Consider the following 20,058-nt stretch of genomic DNA (forward strand, 5'->3'; position numbering starts at 1 on the left):
TCATGGAAGACAGTTTTTCCACAGACCGGGGGGAAGAGGGGATGGTTTGGGGATGATCCAAACGCATTACATTTATTGCATACTTTATTTCTATTATCATTACATCAGCTCCACATCAGATCATCAGGCATTAGATCCTGAGGGTTGGGGACCCCTGTCCTATGGAACAAAATGGAATAGAAATGTGTTTAAAAACTTTAAGAACAAGACCAGAACACAGTAATTTGTAATGACTATTTATTAATACATGTATCACAAATGTTCACAATATCAATGCATTCTTGTTGGCATGCGAGACAGAGGCATTTTTAAAGATCTTTTAAAAATATCTTGACTTTTGTTCCCCCTTCACACTCATTTTTAAATTGATTTTGATGAGGTCCTCGATGTCCGTAATGTCAATGCAAAGAAAAAATATAGAAAGAAGTAAAATAACACAATAGCAATTAATTGGGGAAAAACAGAAGTAATTATTTCCTTCACAGGAAGCAACAATACAGCTTTGTAACAGGGTTATACAGGTGCACTAAACCCTCTATATGTTCCCAGGCATGTAACAGCAAGGAGTAAGGAGGCCACCCAAAGCTCAATAATCTCCTTCGTGCATGACACATGCCCTTTTCTCCTCAAGGACAATTGCAAAGTATTACATGCCTAGGCAGCCTGAAGAAGGTAGGAAAGAGCCTTAGTAAAAGGGAAAACCCAACCAAAGGAGATTAAGCCAAAAGAACAGATAGCTATCTGCTTATCTATATCTAGGGGGTGTGCAGCGTTTATCAATCATGATCAAGGGCTAACAGGAGCCTCCCACACTACATGCAGGGCCCAGCAGGGCCAGTGATGGTGTGGAGAACCAGTCACCTACAATGAGCTGCAGTTGGACCAAGTACAGATGGAGGAGCTGGCACGCACAGGGCCTTGGGCGGGGTCCCCTAGGACTAGATGCAGGGAACCTGGCTACACTCTGGCACAACAGGGCTTCACGAAATGGAATGCTACGCATGACGCAGGCTGAAAGGTGGAGCAGAGGCTGTGTGGGAGCGTCAGTTGCAGTTGCACGCGGGGTGGGGTGGGGGTTAGGACAGGTGTATTATGTACTGTGCTCTAACATTCTTTGGAAGTCTTTCAAAGATTGCTGCAGTTCCTTTTGAAAACAGGTCTCTTATTCCATCATTCTTGAAAGACTAAGAGAGAAATTAAAACACGTAAATGACTCACCATTAATAAGGACTTAAGGTAACAAGCTGAAGAAAGCATTTTGATATTTTTCACAATAGCAGTAATCACATCTCTTGCCCAGCACCAGAGAAATGAGGCTTTGGCACATGGCCAAGTGCCACTGAGAACAAGGAGTGAAGTGACCAAGCAGTACCCTCATCCCTTTGAAGGGGGGAGTCCAGGCCCCAAAGGGAGAGCCCTCCCCACCGCCACTCACCTCCTTACACCATCTCATACTGGTTGGCCGTGATGAACCGGGACAAACAGCAGGCCAGCAGCATGCCAATCAGCTGTTGGCAGAAGGAAAAAGACAACACGCTCTCAAGTCACTGAGGTAACACATTTCTTTGACCCGCCCCCCTCCACCCAGATATAATTTTTAACGACTGAGGGCTTTTGAACATGAGTGGGGAAAGGGCACTAGGGAAAACAGTCAAGCCTCATTTCAGTAGTGGGACCAAAGACTTAGGAAGTCTAGGTGCTGGTGGAGGACAGCTAGAAAGTCTCGAACTGGCCATAAGGTTACAGTTCTAGCTCACTTTGACCATTGAAAAATGACTTTTGACATGTAAGTAATATTAAAATGTGTTCCTATGTTCTGAGAGTAATGAAAAAAATTAAGTTACTACAGCAAGGTAGTAGTAACTACCTGGCATTAGTATGGTAGAATTGAATGCCAGGGTTGAATTTAGAACCATAACCACATGCACTGGGAAGCTATCTCAGCACAGGCTGATACCCCAGCCATACCTGGCTGACAAGATAATAGTTCTTTCCCTGAGACAATGGGATGCTATTCTTGGAGAGTTTGCCAAGTCAGTAAGTCATGAAGTAAGTCATGGTTTGTGAGGTTGAGGGGGGGCGGGTTTGAACTTCTCTTTATCTCTAAACCATGTAGATATTGTAGGCCTAAATGGGCCCATCTACACCCAATGTCTACCCCCTGGTTTTTCAGCACAACCAATATCAGAGTACTTCCACCCTCCCAATCTTCTACCTACTTTGTGCTTTGACTTAACTTCTAACACAAGTGAATCTGATAAAAAGCTGTTACTTCACTGTATCTGTTCTGCTCACTGGAGACCACAGTTCTCATTCCTGACTCAAGAAGATCAGCACTTTTTGGACAGGACCCTGATTGTGTACTTGAGTCTGACTGTCTGCAGCTTCTCTTGGCCTGGTGAGGGTCACTTCTTCTTAAGCAATTGGCCATGTGTTATTGGTTCAGAGGTGGCAATGACCTTGAGAGACAGTCTAGTATAATGTCAGTTTCCCTGGTGGCTCAGCTGGTAAAGAATCCGCTTGCAATTCAGGAGACCTGGGTTCAATCCCTGGGTTGAGAAGATCCCCTGGAGAAGGGAACGGCTACCCATTCCAGTATTATGGCCTGGAGAATTCCAGGGACTGTATAGTCCATGGGGTCGCAAAGAGTCGAACACAACTTAGTGACTTTCATACTCTTCTGTGGCCCCAGGACCACCCAAATCAGCATCATCTAGGACTGGGGCCCAGAAACTGATGTTTTAACCAGACTTCTAGGTGACAGAACCACTCACCCAGTCTATCTGGTCACCCTTATCTTACAGATTACACACTGGGTCCTACTATTGATCAAGGCAACACCCAAACTCTATTCTCCTTCGTCTCTGCTCAACCCTGCAGGCTGCAACCCACCTGATTCCCCCTCTCGGTCAAATCCCAGATTCTTCTCTTCCTTTATGAAATGGAAATTGTGCTATAAAACATGCAGATTATAACCTCTGTCAGGTAAGGAAAAGTCACCACCTTATTGGACTCATTTCCTACCAAGACTCTGGCCATCATTTTGTGCCACAAAATACACAGTATTATGCCTATACCAAGTGGCCAAAGTAACCATGGCTGTAACCTCCAAAAAGTGTTAGTTGTCAGTTGTGTCTGACTCTTTGTGACCACATGGACTGTAGCCAGCCAGGCTCCTCTGTCCATGGGGATTCTCCAGGCAAGAATACTGGAGTGGGTTGCCATTTCCTTCTCCAGGGGATCTTCCCGACCCAGGGATCAAACCCAGGTCTCCCGCACTGCAGAAAGATTCCTTACCCTCTGAGCTACCAGAATAGCGTGCCAAATGAGAAAATAAAATCCCCTCCATGAGTACAAGGATTTTGAACCTTATAGTTTGTCTCTTTTCATTACAACTGCTATTTTTCAGGACCAATATACACCAGATCACACTTTAGATACTCTCAAAAATCAGATGCCAGCCAAAAACCAGAGGCACACTGAACACTTGGGAATACCGAGTTATTTAATCCCTAGTACATACCTGGGCAGTACTACCATCCCAATTTTTCAGATAAGTAAATGGGTTCAAGAGAGGTTAAAGAACCCCCCTCAAACCATACAGGAAGCCCACACAGTTTATGGCTCCAGCCTCTTCTTCTAACCAAGAAGAGCCCCCTTTCCAGCCTAGACCCTTTCCTCTCCAGAATAACTCCTTTGCCTCTCACCACCAGGGCTCCCTTCCTGCCTTACATTGCAAACTTCAGGGAGAGGGCTTTCAGTGGGCATCACTTTATTTGATCTCAAGTTCCTAGACACTCCTTTCTTTGTAAAGCTTATTAGCACTTCAGGTTTTTTTTCATTGACCTCCTGTATGTTTCAGCACTTACAGTAGTCAGCATGCCACCTCACAGTTTGCAATGCTCCTGTATTCAGTGGTCTGCAGTGCTCTCAGCCCCCATGCCAGTTCACAAGCCACACAGCCAAAACATTCTGTAGTATGCATCAGTATTTCTTGTATCTAAAATGCCTATTTTCAAGGCAATATAGTGTGTTCCTCCACCTTTTTACCCCCAAACAGAAACAGTATCATTTTTAAAGCACTGGACAGACTTTCTCACAGAAATAATAACTTTAAAAATATAAGTAAAAAATAAAAGCTATTTGCTTTCAAACTGTATTTTGTATTTCTAGGGCAAGAACATACCTTCTTCTGTTTGTTCATGGGAGAAGACAGATTTTTAAAAATTATTTTTTAACATCTACTAAGAAATTGTTCCTTAAAAAAGTCCTGAGCTGGGGTATATACAAGCTTTGTGAAAACACAAATTTACATACATTGGCTTTTATTCTAGTTAATTCTGGTGTAAGAAAAACTAGAATCTGGAATACGGTGGGTGTTCTGAATTATTTGCAGGGTTACTGATTTCACATTTGCTACAGTGTTTCACCATATTTGAGAGAGAATTTTGATCTCTCGTTTCCCTTATCCCTAAGTTAAAGGAAAATGGGGAGGGGGGAACATGCTATACTTAATACCATTTATTAACAGATTATTTCTAGGTACATAACTGAAAACCTATTAAAGGTAAAGACACGGGCTCTTCCTCAGTCTGAATCAGGACCAAATGCTCACTTGCCACTAGACCCAATTATTCTATAGATAGAAAAATCCATCCTTATTTAGATGAAACCTTTCTTTAGGTTAAATATATGTAAATTCCTCAAGAACAGAGGTATGTTTTGGGGCTGATGTGTTAAGGCGGGAGTATGTGGGCTCCAAAATCACTGCAGATGGTGACTGCAGCCATGAAATTAAAAGACGCTTACTCCTTGGAAGGAAAGTTATGACCAACCTAGATAGCATATTCAAAAGCAGAGACATTACTTTGCCAACAAAGGTCCGTCTAGTCAAGGCTATGGTTTTTCCTGTGGTCATGTATGGATGTGAGAGTTGGACTGTGAAGAAGGCTGAGCACCGAAGAATTGATGCTTTTGAACTGTGATGTTGGAGAAGACTCTTGAGAGTCCCTTGGACTGCAAGGAGATCCAACCAGTCCATTCTGAAGGAGATCAGCCCTGGGATTTCTTTGGAGGGAATGATGCTAAAGCTGAAACTCCAGTACTTTGGCCACCTCATGCGAAGAGTTGACTCATTGGAAAAGACTCTGATGCTGGGAGGGATTGGGGGCAAGAGGAGAAGGGGACGACAGAGGATGAGATGGCTGGATGGCCTCACTGACTCGATGGACGTGAGTCTCAGTGAACTCCGGGAGCTGGTGATGGACAGGGAGGCCTGGCGTGCTGCAATTCACGGGGTCGCAAAGAGTCAGACACGACTGAGCAACTGATCTGATCTGATCTGATGTGGGTACAGGGACAAACTTCTGCTTTAACCCCCAGAGAGAGAGAGACAGGAAGAGGAGAGCTTGCCTCTTATGCTAAAAAGCCTCAGGACAGAGATCCCAGAGCCACCTCTCCGTCTCCTCGTGGCCGGTGAAATGCCAAATCCCATATAGCCTAGGGAGTTTGAGATCAGATTCCTGGTATTTGGTCATCTAAGGCTTTGTAATTAGCCTTTGTCTAATTGTTGGAAGTAACATTTTATTTCTACCACTCAGCCTTGTCTGTACTATATTCTGCTTTCTTTTGGGTCACGAAAGCCTCAGGGAGGACCTTCACGAACTGAGAAGCCACAGAGGGAAGGAGGGAAAAAAGGCCCTTGACTCACAGAAGGCCAACTCTAGCTTTCTCAAAGCTTCCCCACAAAGAGAGCTCCAGTAACAGGGATCGTGTCAATGGGGCTCTGCAGATCCCCAGGAACAGGGTGGAGGCCAAGGGGTGGGGGAGAGGGGCTGAGAGAGGGTGGAGTCTAGCTCAACCAAGACCAGGGCTGTTAGAGGAAATGGGGCAGGGGTATCTTCCCCTGCAATCACCGTGGCCACCAAACGCGCCAGTCCCTGATCCCTGAGGGGCAAAGAGAGGCCAGGTAACAAAGCTATAAAAGACAACTTGCTTAACAATAGGTCTAAAATTTCAATCTTCTCAATGCCTCCCCTGGTGGCTCAAATAGTAAAGAATCTGCCCGCAATGCAGGAGACCTGGGTTCGATCCCTGTGTCGGAAAGATCTCCTGGAGAAGGGAATGGGAACTCACTCCAGTGTTCTTGCCTGGGAAATTCCATGGACAGAGGAGCCTGGTGGGCTATAGTCCATGGGGTCCCAAAGAGTTGGACACAACTGAGCAGCTAACACTTTCACTTTTCATAATGCCTGTAGAGATTTTATGTTGATGGCCTAACTGGGAAAGTAAATAAAACTTCCACATCTTTAGGAACATGTCAAGGAATCCGATTTAAAACAAAACCATATAAATACTTTTAGGGACTGTTTCAGAGCCTGAAAACAGTAGGGGAATAGGTAAAAATTCTGTTAGCCTTATTTAGCCATGTCTCATCAAGGCTACTGACAGCTTTGTCTTGTCCTCGATACAGAAAAGATAAACAAGTCCTGGAAAAGAACCCTTGGTCCATAACAAATCATGGCAGCAGCCTGTGGGCCCTGGAGGAGGCCCTGCAGAGGAAAGGGTTGGGCAGGACAAGGATGGGTATTTTTTGATGAGGACCTTTCTCCTTGCAATTTCATAGACTCAAACACTTTCATTATAAAGGCACAAACTGACTTCCATTTAGGTGCTACGTGAGTCAAGAACAAGGGTTATATTTGGCCTAAATGTTGAATGCCGTGGACCAGATGAGATTATCTGAACTGTATCTACACTAGTCACCCAACGTCAAGCAAGCCACTCAGCTCTCCCTTATGGAAAACAGCTCTCCCATCCTTACTCAGGACTCTAACATTCTGTGCTTTGGGGGGATTAATCCAGCCTAACAGTTTCCAAGTCTAGTGAAGCTGATTACATCGTAGACAGAAGTGCTAAATACAGAGACCCCATAGCAGAAGGCCAACCAAGTTCCAATGCAGTATCACAAAGTAATATCAGTGTCTGGACTTGGATGCTTGGCTTCCAGTTCATGTTAGGCGTGAGGGAGGCGATGACTGTGTGTGTGTGTATGTGTGTGTCCATCCCCAAGCCCCCTCGAATAAAAGAGTAGCTGCCAAAGATGCAAGGGAGGAGGTACTCTATCAAAACACACTCAGCTACCTGCTATAAATTAATAGGGCAGCAGGACCTGCCCATCAAGTCTGGACAAACAGGCTTTGCCTTGAGAGGGTAAAGGCACCTGGGAATTTGTGGAGAGAAGTATTTAATGCCTGCCAAACCCCTACTGTCCAAAACCAGCACTCAAGGTCTTTAGCTAAGTTAGTTAACAGGGGACCGAGCACTCACAAGTCTATTAAAAGCTTAGACTTCAGTTTAGTTTTCCTTGTCCACTATACCACATTTAGGTACATTATACCACACTTATGTTTAATTTCTAAGACAACAGGTGTGCAAGACCGGTTTGTTCCAACCAAGGACAGCATGGATGTCATGAGAGCAGCTGAGGAGAAGGGTAAGCAGAAGGTGGGGGCAAGTGGGGAGTTGAGGGGCGGGGGTTCTATTCTTTTCTACCTACTTTGATCTCCCTATGGCCTCTCCTCAGCAAAGCTCGCTTTATTACTGGAAGCTCCAACATTTATTTGCTAAGTGTCACTCTGACACTTGTCCTAAAATTTCTGAACACATGTGGCTGAAGCTCTGGTGCAAGGTCAGTGACCAGGATCAGCAGGGCTGGTTCTTCTTGAACACGCATCTGCTAAGTGGCCACCACGGTCCCAGAGAGGCCCTGGATCCACTGACATCTGGAAGCCCGCTTCAGCTTCCAGGTTCCCTGAGGCTCCTGGCACCATTCAAAGCTGCAGCTCCCAGTGCATCTGACTACCAAGAGCCACCCATGGCCATTCTTCTCCCTGCCCCAAGGTGAACACGGCAGATCTCAAATCTCTGCACTTGACCAGCCACATGGGTGAATGGTACTGCCTCTGTGATGCTCCTGGGTTTTGGGTTTTGTTTTCTTATCCCAACAACTCTGGAATACCTTGATGAGACCTAAAGTCTCTGTGGAGAGAGTCTGTTTCAGGCTTCCTTGGGGCTTCCCTCTCTCACTGCCCACAGGGCCACAGAGCCAACTCAGTGAGCCCTGCATCAAGGGTTTCTCCTAGGCAGCACAGAAAAACTTTTTGACTTACCTCAGGCTAGGCCCTCCATATGCAAAAACTGCCAGGCTAAGGTGCTATTCCTTGATGGTAAGTACACAGATAGGCTCATCTTATGATAACTTATTAAGCTGTATACTTATAATTTCTGCACTTTTCTGTATATGCCATATTTCAACAGCAAAGTTTTAGGAACAAATTTAGGATTAAAGTGTATCTGTATTGGTTCAGCAAGAAGGAAAGAGGTCTGGGGCCTGCGGGGGCAGGGGGATAGTAATTATAGTCTGGGAGGGCTGATGTAGAATTCAGGCAGGTAAAACCAGAACCATGGCAACATGATTGAGGTGACATTAATTGGGCTTTGTTGGAAAAAATGATCTATTCATCTGAAAAAATTCTGCATTATGTTTGTTGTTGTTGTTAGGTATATATGCTCTATCATCTGACCGGGAGATCAGAAGCCCATGGGACAACACACTGCCTGGTGAAGGTGGGCAAAATTTTAGATTTCACTTAACCATGTTGCATCCTTGAGTATATGTGGCCCGCTTAGTTTGCATAATTGCTTCTCTCATTCTTTTCTGGAGGCCAAGTGGAGATAAAGGGATATAACATTTCCTATACACAAATTCAGTTTCCTCTTAAGAAACAACAATCAGACCTTCAGATCAAAATAATGATCACAGGATGAAGTTTGCTACATTTTTTTTTTTAAGGAAGAGATCTCATGCACAATTCCCAGGAACTAAGAAATCAAAAAAGGACAGGTCAACCAGGAAAAGAGCCTCTCCCCTCTCCCCCCAAATCCAAATCAGCCATTTGATGTTTGGAGTTGTTTATGCTCCAATTAAGGCAGCACTTTGTTCAGCTAACCTCCATTTGACCTACAGAAGAAACGAGTTGTTTTTCTGGAGCTAGTCATTAGTTGAACTGTAACCGATATTCCCTCGATGGCAAAACTTCATTTAAGTTGAAAAAGGAAAATCAATAAACAGATGACCTGAGGATTAATGAGCAAGGAGTTCTGACCCCATCCATCAGCTTTTCCCCAGGCACAGGGAGGCCGCCAGAGAATCTGCAGACCACGAAAAGTGAGCAGGAGACAGAGGAAAGGCTAGACCCGACCACAGGATTACCTGGGAGAATGCAATCCCAAAAGCCACTCCAGCGATGATTCCCATGTTGGTCTCCATGAAACTGGTCACCAGATCATAACAACCCTGAAAACACAGAGACACAGTCTCAGAGACATGTTTTATCCAGGCCAAATGGGCCTGGGTTATCTTGCCACACTCACACATACACCCCAATCTTCATTTCGCAAATACAATGAAAAATTTCAAACAAACAAAAGGAACAGAGGGTGGTACAACAAACTCCCAAGTGACCCTGCCTCTAACATCACAATGAACATATGGTCAGTCTTGTTTCACTTCAATTGCTTCAACACTCATCCCCTGGCTGGAGTATCTAAAAGCAAATCCAAGATATAGGCTTTCGTTCACAAATGTTTCCATCATAGGATGAAACTGAACAAGAAGGCTGTAAGATCTATGAGACCAATGCTGTAGGGATACAGAGGCAGATTTGAACAGATGAAAAAGCATCCCGCATCCTTGATCAGGAAAGCTCAGCATGATAAACACAGTTACTAGCATTTTCACAACAAATGACAAAATCATAGATAAAGTGAAATCTGGTTAGAAGGAGGTGGTTGAATGCCTGCCAACTTTATGGCACTTTAGGGTTCTTCATACAAAGACTGCTACTTTTTTTTTTAGTAGGGAAAAACCTATGTTCGAGAGTCACTTTTCCATAGATTTACTGTGTGACCTTGAACAAGTCACTTTCCCTCTCTGTCAATAACCTCATTTGTAAAATGAAGTGAGTGTCCCTTTGCCATCCTGTGGAATCTCTGCATGTTGTGATTAAGCTGCTGCATTGCCCAACTGTGCTGTACTCAGTCGCGTCCAACTCTTTTGCAACTCTATGGACTGTAGCCTGCCAGGCTCCTCTGTCCATGGGATTCCCCAGGCAACAGTACTGGAGTGGGTTACCATTTCCTGCTCCAGGGGCTCTTCCTGACCCAGGGATTGAACTTGGGTCTCCTGCATTGCAGGCAGAGCCCATGTTGTGATTAAAACCAACACCGATTTTACCAATTTCAATTGTTTAGTTTAAAATGGATAAAATTCAGTTTCTTTAAAACAAACGATCTGATTTTGATTTTCTTTGGAACTGGGCCAAATCAACCAAGCCTTCTGAAGTGATGTATTCAGCTTTGGAAAATATGGTCTTTTTCCAGTTCTCTGGAAAAGGGCTTCAAACTTGAATGCACGAAGCCTGTGAAAAATCAAGACATTCATTTCAAAAGCAGGGTCCAGAAGATTGTAGTTTATCAAGAAAGGCCCACTGAATGGTAATAATATCTGAAGAACAAGAACAACGAAAAACATGTCTCCCATTTTTTAATTCAAAATGTAATGATTTAACATTTCTCATGGAGCCTAGGAAAATCCCATCAATGCTGTATCTTCTAGTAAGTGATATTTTATGCATTCATATTCTGTTTGCAAAGAAAGATGCATTCATTTAGCAGCAGTGCTTTGACACATGTTTTCAATGCAATGAATAAACTATGCTCCTCGGTTACCTGGTGCAAATTTGAAGGCCAGGGCAGGGGCGGGGGGGCAAAGGAAGTGTATTGTTGTTCATGGGAAGTTTTATAGGAGGAGCTTGCTCACTAATTTCATTTCTACTAGTGAAATTATACATCGCACTCTTTTCCAACAGGTATCAGAAAGGAGGTCAGTTCAGGTTAAGAAGTCAAAGAAGAAGAGAGGTCGATATTCTGTTCATAATAGCACTAATAGCACTTTCTCAAATGGCAACAGCTAAGGTAGTGTTCTTCTGTGCTGGTCATTGTTCACTGCTGTATCTCTTCCCCACAGTCATGTGGGGGAGGTGGAGAGATGAAGTTCAGACCACCAGTGCTACATCAGCTCAAAATACAGAAGCACAAGCCCAATAATAGAAACCAGAGAGAAGTCATGTGGTCTATTTTCTTACTCTGCAAAATAGTTTGGAATCGGTTTGTTTTTGGAATAGTTTTGTTTTGTTTTGTTGCTGTGAACTTCAGTTCTACACATAAGGTGAATATGTTTTCCTAAAGTATGATTTCTTCTCCAGTCAGTCAGTCACATTATTTTTGATAAGTCCATTCCAACCAGTAAGAGAAACCAGAAAAATGAAGTAAGGGCTTTGCGTTAGCACAACTGTGGCAAAATCATTCCTTTAAAATCTGGCTCCTCAAAGCGGGGTTTTCTCTGAGCAGCAGCAATATTCCTGGGGGTTTTGTTAGAAATGCAGAATCTGAGGCCTCAGTCCAGACCTACTGAATCAGAATCAGATCCTGGGGTCACTCATTTTTAATAACTTTTCATGAATGTTAACAATATGTCTAGATGTTTCACATGCCCATTAAAGTTGGAGAAGCACTCTTCTCTAAGTTCCCCCACTACTTTTCACTCCAAAGAAAGAACCAATTAAATTATAGCAGTAAGAGAGTTAGTTAAGATGAGAAGATGAAAGTGATTAGCTTCTTTGTTTTTTCAACAATACAAGATCCAGCTTGCAGTAAATGCTTTCTGTCTCCAGTGTTTTCTCGTCATTCACTCTGTGGACCCACAAGCCCATTTCCCAGGACTTGGCCTAGCTGCTGCTGCTGCTGCTAAGTCGTTTCAGTCGTGTCCGACTCTGTGCGACCCCATAGATGGCAGCCCACCAGGCTCCCCCATCCCTGGGATTCTCCAGGCAAGAACACTGCAGTGGGTTGCCATTTCCTTCTCCAATGCATGAAAATGAAAAATAAAGTGAAGTCACTCAGTCGTGTCCAACTCCTAGCGACCCCATGGACTGCAGCCCACCAGGCCCCTCCATCCATGGGATTTTCCAAGCAAGAGTACTGGAGTGGGGTGCCATTGCCTTCTCCGAGGACTTGGCCTAGCTCTGCCCAAACTGCTTGGATCCCACAACCCCAGTGCATGTTTGTCTTCCACCTTAAATTCTCCGGGAAACCACGATCTTATCTGCCCATAACGATCTCATTTCATGTCCTAAAATGAAAGCCTGGTTGTCTAGTGTGAGATCCAGCCACAGAGACCTGCTAAGTGTCCTAAGAAACATCCAGAAACAGCACAGGTAATTTGCTCAGCCTCTCAGCAAGTCTAAATCAACAGAGTCTCTGATGGGAAACACCTGGAAGTGGCAGGCTTTTCGGTAGCAAGAGTAGACGGCTGCTCTGCGGCAGGCTCTGGGAGGAGGCATCTCAGAATAACTTTCTGTCTTCCTCTTGCCCTGGCGGCTTTAAAAACTGGCAAGAAATTCCTAGGTGGGAGGGGCTTGGTCAGTGCTATGAGCTAACTGAATCTATGGCCATTTCATCATTGTGTGTAGCAAAACCAAAACTGTCCTCAAAACAATAAACATCCTGCTTAACTGTTCTCACCTCTTGCCTGCTCTCTTCCAGTGATTTGGACAAGACTATCCCACTCCATATGCATCGCCTTTAAAAAAAATATTTATATGTTTATTTGGCACCATTGGCTTCATTGGGGCACATGGTCTTTAGTTGTGGTGGGCAGGCTTAGATGCCCCATGGCATGTGGGGTCTTAGTTCCTCTCAGTTCCCCAACCAGGGATCAAACTCCTGTGTCCTGCATTGGAAGGCAGATTCTTAACCACTGGACCACCAGGGAGGTCCCTCGCCTACCTTTTATAGATAAGGTGTCAAGAGACTCAGACCTGGGAAGTAATTTGTCTGAGAAGTTCAAAGTTCAAGTGGGCGTTCAATGAGAATACCTAATGAAACTTAAACTAGGCCAATTTCAGTTGTCACTCACTTTTTCTCCGGAGAGGGAGCCAGATAGGAGAGTAAACAGGAAGTGAGGGGAAAGTACCTCTTCGAGGTATCTGAGATGTTCAGGAAAATGTAAAGTAGGATTGGGGGGATGGCGCTGAGAGCGAGGTGAGTTTGTAGGTTATCAGTAGAGTGAAAAAAATGCTCCCCAATCTTTCTTTCTGGAAATCACTGTCAGGATTAGAGAGATGCACTATAGAAGCTGCCTCTAAACTTGCTTTTGAATACAAACAAAAGACTCTGGCTCCAAGGACCTGCTACACCATTTCTAACGAAAGGTACAGTGTGGTAGAGTGCAAGACAGATGTCACTGTCATGACATTGACACCACAGCTGCCATTTAACATGACGGCTAAAATGTTCTTGTCCTTACTCTCTACCATACACTGTGCTTTAGACACTTTATCTCATTCAATCCTATCAATCCTAAGGGGCAAGAATTATTCTCTCCATTTTACAGATGAGAAAAGCGAGGCTGCAGTAACTTGATCAAGATCACATGACCAACAAGTGGCTGAGCAAGAACTTAACTGCAGTCTGATGCCAGACCCTGTGGTCCTGACTTCGAAGTCCTCAACTTTCACAAAAGAAGTAGTTTGAGTGAAAAAAAAAAATTTTTTTTTTAAAAAGGCTTTTCTCAAGAGTGATGACTGCTGTATCTGCAAAGGATCTCCTGAGGCTCTGCTGTACCAATATCTTATGGCCATAAAGCACATCTTGCCTTTTATACACTGGAGCACCCACTGAGGGCCAGGTCAGCTCAGCACTGCATACAATGGCAGCATAACGACAGATAGGGGATTAGTGGAGGCGTCCAGGAAGAAACCAGGAGTCACCTCACTGTCAAGAGGTGAAGGAGGCTTCAAAAATTCCAGTCAGAACAAATGTCCTCTTGGCTCAGACAAGCAGCTGTCTGTACTGAACATCTTACCTCCCCACATTGACAGAAAATAATAAGCCCAGAATGACAAATTGAGCTTCTAGAATGGCAACAATGCCTTGTAGCACTTCTGCTACAAGTATTGACATTACATGGGTAAAATATAGAAAGCATCTTTCTACATTCAAATCTTGAAAGGATTTCTGTGAATCATTCAGTAGTTGGCCCAGATCCCATAGGATTTTGAAGATCTTCACTTGACCTTAGTCAGAAAAGAAAAAATTTACCTGAGGGTGGCAACCATAGGTAAATGCAACAGTAGGGTTTTGCTCCCTTTTGTTTCACCAAAACATATTTCCTACATGGCATTTCTCTAGATCTTTAAAAATAGAGACGGCCCTCACACACAGCTGTGCCATGTCCTCAGAGTGGAATACAGAATTGATTTTCCTTTTTCTCTGACTACCTAAATTTCATTTCCCTCATTTCTACTATGTACTAACTTTCAGATTTCTCTTGGACAGCTTTTTCCTCTAATTTCTTTAGAAGTCAGGATGTTGACAGTGAGCTGAATTGAAGTCGTTGATTTCTTTTCCTATAGCAGTGACGTCCCTAAAATCAAGCCCCACCCCCCTCCTTGCAGAACCACATGCTGTCTGTCAACTCGACTCCCTCTTTCCGCTGAGGACTGGCACCCAGCTGGGAACAATTTCATGTTTTGAAGGTATATTAAGCAGAAGACAGACACCCAGAAAGAAGAAAGGCAGTGTTCCCTGACATCAGCATCAGGGTTAACAGGAACCACTTGCAAACCCTTCCTAACTATGCCTTGGAGAGTCTCGCTGAGGGACAGGAATGCGAGGCAAGCGGAGGCACAGCTTTCTCCTTCAGAAATGGGGCGCCCAGGGCCTCTCCCTGCCCAGAAAGAACCACAGAGAAAGATTCTTGACTCTCTCCAAGATGACCATTTCTAACCTATTTGTCATCATTTCACAGAGACAAAAAAGCCCTCTGCAGATGTTCACCACTGAGTTCCAAGTGGTTGGGAGGGAGCGAGTACCTTCTGGTTCACTTTAGTGGCGGCAACAGTCAGGTTGTGCAGATCCTGGGGGTTGCAATAGGTGTCATTCATGCAGCAGCTCGAGGGGACGCCATGCTCCAGGAAGTAGGGGCTGGTGCTCCAGTTGGTATAGTTCTGCACGCCACAGCAGCTCAGCTGTTAACAGAGAAAGGGAAAGAATTAAGGGTGGCACATCAAAGGCACTGTGGTCTCCGCACTTAGCGCCTTGCAGCTTTTAAAAGAAAAACATGGGCCCAGGCCCTAAGGCGACAGGCACAGCTTTGGTGAGCCAAGATGTGCTAAGGCACTGCTAACAATTCTACTTACTGACCAGCCCGTGTGAACTCAGCAAAGGAAGTGAGTTCTAGATGATATGTCGTGTTGGTTTCCTTAGCATCTCCACAAAGCCAAAGAGGTGCTGTCTGGCCTGGCTAAGCACCAAAATGAGCTAGCGTGTGACTGGGTGCTGCTAAAGAGACTGATACAGAGATCAACTGAATTGAGATGGTCGATGGGGAGCTGAGACAAAAATCTTTTACAAAGCTCTCCCCAGGATCTGCACTAACAGGTACATAAGTGGTTTAGAGCAGAAAAAGATGCACATGGAGGGAGAGAGCTGGTGTGGGTAAACCACAGCCCGCCAGCCACCTGGTCTTGTAAATCAAGTTTTACTGGGACACAGACGTGCCTCTGTGTTACACGTTGTCTGGGGAGGCTTTTGTGCTCCAAAAGCAGAACTGAGTGGCTGTGATGGGCTGCATGGCCTTCAAAGCCTAACATAATTCTTGCTTGACCCTTTACAGCAAAGATGTGCCAACTGCTGACACAGAAGATAGGGAAGCACACGGGGCAAAACATATCATCAGTTGGTGAATCTGGGGAAAAGGTGTTCAGCTGCTTGTACTATCCTTGCAATTTTTCTGGGTAGATTTGAAATCCTACCAAAATAAATGACCAGAAACATAAAAAATAAGAACGTCTCTAGGTGATCCTGATGGGCAGTCAGGCTTGAAACAAGCCAGGTTTGTTTCCAGACAAGAAACACCTACTTTCCTCATATCCTCTGTAAAGATCACCATGCAGCCTAAACCATTCACATGCGTGCAAGATCCCCAGTTTCTCTGAGATCTCCCCACCCCCATGCCCACTGTAGCCCTCAAGCCCACGAATGCAGCTCAACTGAATTCTCTGCCCAGCCTCAAGACACCATTTCCAGAAGGCTGGTCTTAGGGAGGCAACTCAAAGTAAGGTTGTCCCACACTCACTGCCTACCTCCTTTCCAAGGCTTAAGATGTTTTTTTTTTTTTAATTTATTTTTTAATTGAAGGATAATTGCTTTACTGATGCTGAAGCTCCAATACTTTGGCCACCTGATGTGAAGAGCTGACTGATTAGAAAAGACCCTGATGCTGGGAAAGATTAAGGGCAGGAGGAGAAGGGACGAGAGAGGATAAGATGTTTGGATGGCATTACCGACTCAATGGACATGAGTTTGGGCAGGCTTTGGGAGTTGGTGATGGACAGGGAGGCTTGGCGTGCTGCAGTCCATGGGGTCGCAAAGAGTCAGACACAACTGAGCGACTGAACAACAACAATTGCTTTACAGAATTGTATTGGTTTCTGCCAAACATCAACTTGAATCAGCCATAGGTTTACATATGTCCCCTCCCCTCTTGAACGTCCCTCCCACGTCCCATGTTGTCACACCCTCTAGGTTACTTCAGACCCCCTGTATGAGTTCCCTGAGTCATACAGCAAATTCCCATTGGTTATCTATTTTACATATAGCAATTTTAAGGGCAAACTAGCTCTGCTGTCCTTGGGATGCTCACATCCTTATGCATGAAAAGCAAACCAGACAGGAGTGCTCCTTGACACTAATTACCTGGATTAGTGGACACTGAACAAGTACTGTATGTCCACTCTTGGAAAGGGAAGTGAACCAAGAGGTGGGGAGTGGGGATCAGCCACAAACACTGCCGGTCCAGTGTCACCTGTCACCGGCAGCCCACAAGTCCCCCAACCTCGCAGACAGTCGCAAGCCCCACCTCCTAGCTGGAACTTACGCTGAGCTGCACGTGGTCCACTGCCCGGCTCCTCTCGTCGTTGCCATTGTAATTCTGCATGGCGTCTGTGTAAGTCCTCAGGAAGGTGTCCTTGATCTAGGGAAGACAATGAGGGATGGGGTTCCAGTCTACTACGGCCCAGGTGGACACAGATTTATACCAATTTACACCCCCAAAATAGCCTCTTCTGAATAAATGTAGGCCAGGGAAGGGATGCCCTGCTTTCTGAGACAGAAGAGCTCAGAAAATTCACCAAGAGGTTTATTAGCTCAGGAGTTTAAACAAATTGTTTCCATTACCCCCAATTCAGAGGAACCCTGCCTAGTTAAATGAGCCACTGAAAGTGGTCAGATTCAGAGGGGCTCTGATGGTTTTTTAGTTATTTTCTTTGAATTGGTTAATGACTATCCTTCTTTCTAAGACTTTTTCTGCCCTTTCTCAGAAGAATGACAAAGAACAAGCCATTGGCGGTACAGGGGTCAAGGGGAGGCAGAAAGACTGATGTTTTGACTCAAATCAGACCCCTGGTCTACCATACAGGAGTGAGGCAAAACCAGCTTCTGCTTACCTGTCTTCACTGAAACAAAAAATAAAGGCTATAAGGACATGGACTTTACTTGTTAATAAATGGTTAACCAAACCCTTTCTCCTCTGTGAACACATTTGACCTTGGGTTAACTTTCATGTTCTGTTTCCCTGGAAACCTACTGAAGGCGGAGCATCAGAGTGTGTTACCAAGCAACGCCGCTTATGGTAAAAAACTGCCCCCTGATTGGTGAAATGACTCAGGCCTGGAGGAGAGCAAATGACAATTATTACCTGGCAGGAAGTTTAGGGCTAAACATGGAGACTCTTCTAACAAGTCATGTTCCTTGCTGAAATACTGGACACTATGCCCGTGGGACAGTTACAAGAGATAAAAAACTCCACAGGGAGTTCCTAAGTCAAGGAGGTAGCCACATCCAGCTGTGTCCTCTTGTTTTATTGCATGTGCATTGTCTCTTAGGCAAGGGCATGTCTACACAGGCTTGAGCCTGGGCCATTTTGAGGACTCCTGATGAAGAAACCACCCACTGCTGCCCTGCCTGCTCATTGTATTTCCTTTACTATACCCTTCGCAGTCAACACTGCCAGGTTGTGACCTATTCTCATCATATGTGTTTGCCAAACTGAAGCCCACTGCTGGTGGCCAAAGAGTGGTGTTGCAACCCCCAGCTACCCCTTTCCACTGTATTTTTTTTTTTTTCCAGTGAAAAGAGTCTAGGCAGCTGAGGAGGTTCAGGTCCTACATATCAGGAACCATGAGGGGTAAAGCCCTACATGGAAGCCAGTCCCAACAGCACTGGGAGGGAGCTGGGCCTGGCATTCACACAGGCACTGGGGGCACCTCTTGGGCTGTCAAGGCTGTGACTTCATCAGGTTTTACTTCAGCTGAGAATAAGAATGGGGGGGTCTAACTTCGGATGCAGCACCCACATGAAATGGGCATCTGAGAGGCCATATCTGGTAAAGGCGAAAGCAGGGCTGTAGGGGAAAGGCACAAACAGTGCCTAAGGAAGGCTCACCAGACTCGGCCAAGCACAAAGGCAGGGCCTGTGAGCAGCTGATGCCAGACTTCAGGAGCCCCAGTAACATGCCACCTCGCTGTCTTTCTCACCTCCCTCTTGCTATTTCTTTCCATCCTAACACAGGTATAGCTGCTTCTATCTTTACTGTTATCTACAGCAGGGGTCCCCAACCTCTGGGCTGCAGACTGGTGCCTCTGGTCAGATCAGTGGCAGCATGAGATGAGAAATAAACTGCACAATAAGTGTCAGTTTATTAAACTGACACCCCCTTACCCTCGGTCCATGGAAGAATTGTCTTCCAAAAAATCGGTCCTTGGTGCCAAACATGATGGGGACCGCTGGTTTAGAAGGGACAACAATGAATTTGGGGGGGGGGTTAGAACCAGAATTTATTGTAGCATATACACTTTCCAACCTCTCATCAGTATATACATCTGAAAAGTGATACTGCAGTGGCTACAGATCGTATGAGAGCATCCCATCTCTGCATTAGCATCTCCACATTGTCTAGAGCAGCCTCAACAATGGTACGTGGAAAGATAGCCACACGTGATACAGGACAGCTGGCAGTATCCTTGAAACGAGCAGTTATGATCACAAAACAGGATTCAAAATGATTTTCCACCAGCTGTAGAAGTCTCAAATTTTACATGTAAATGGAAAACAAAGTGCAGCTGTAGGGGTTTTCAATCATGACTGTCTTCTCTCCTTTTCTCCACACCACCAAGCAAAGCCACAGGGCTCCTCACCAATGGGGTGTAGATTTTACCCCGGTGGGCAGTGGGCACCGCACAGGGACTCTGGGGAGCAGGCAGGAGAGAACAGGCTGCTTTGGAGAAATGGAGCACTTTGTCTTTGGCAAACGACTCATCTGGCTTGCCTTTGCCCTCTGAGAATTCCTGATATACAGACACACGCTTGTGCCTCGCTGCAGAGGCTTTTAAGGTATTTAACCTATATGGAAGGTCACTGTTTTAAAACAAGCCAGAGAATCCTTTTATGTCGCAGCTAAAGAAAGAAACAGTGAGGGTCAACAAGTAAGGTTTCAGATTTGGCGAAATTTCTGCATGTAGAATTTTCTGGGCACTTCAGCTCACAGTAGGTGGCATTTGGAAACTAGCAAATATCACTGGAGATGCCAGCTAGCCTCTCTGTACCCTTTACACATTCCAAGAGGTTTCAAAAGTCTCCCCCCAGAGACCCTTGAACTGAGTTCTCCACTTGGTGTATACTCACCTCATGACGAAACACGAACCCTGAAATGCCAGCCACGAGCTCAGCCAGAAACACCAAGGACAGAAACATGGCGTACTGCAAGGCAAGTGGACACGGACACCGTCAGACATGGTGGGAGGGAGGACACTGCCTCTTTGGACTAAGTTCCTTCTTGTCAGAGGGAATTAGACAAGTTGTTCTATTCCCTAGGTG

At 45.1% G+C, this 20,058-nt stretch overlaps 1 protein-coding gene across 1 annotated transcript in view; it reads right to left on the reverse strand.

Moving 5' to 3' along the window:
* Positions 1 to 219: 219 nt before the first annotated feature.
* Positions 220 to 20,058, reverse strand: part of TSPAN7 (tetraspanin 7) — a 129,468-nt gene continuing 109,629 nt past the window's right edge. Inside the window, exons 3-8 of the mRNA XM_061410440.1 lie at positions 19,867 to 19,941; positions 17,063 to 17,158; positions 14,997 to 15,152; positions 9,275 to 9,358; positions 1,436 to 1,508; positions 220 to 1,184 (exon numbers count right to left, since the gene is read on the reverse strand). Of these exons, the coding sequence (XP_061266424.1) occupies positions 1,440 to 1,508; positions 9,275 to 9,358; positions 14,997 to 15,152; positions 17,063 to 17,158; positions 19,867 to 19,941 (480 nt within the window). The 3' untranslated portion in view covers positions 220 to 1,184; positions 1,436 to 1,439. The remainder of the gene's footprint in view (positions 1,185 to 1,435; positions 1,509 to 9,274; positions 9,359 to 14,996; positions 15,153 to 17,062; positions 17,159 to 19,866; positions 19,942 to 20,058) is intronic.

This window comes from Bos javanicus, chromosome X (assembly GCF_032452875.1).
Source record: "Bos javanicus breed banteng chromosome X, ARS-OSU_banteng_1.0, whole genome shotgun sequence".
NCBI lineage: Eukaryota > Metazoa > Chordata > Mammalia > Artiodactyla > Bovidae > Bos > Bos javanicus.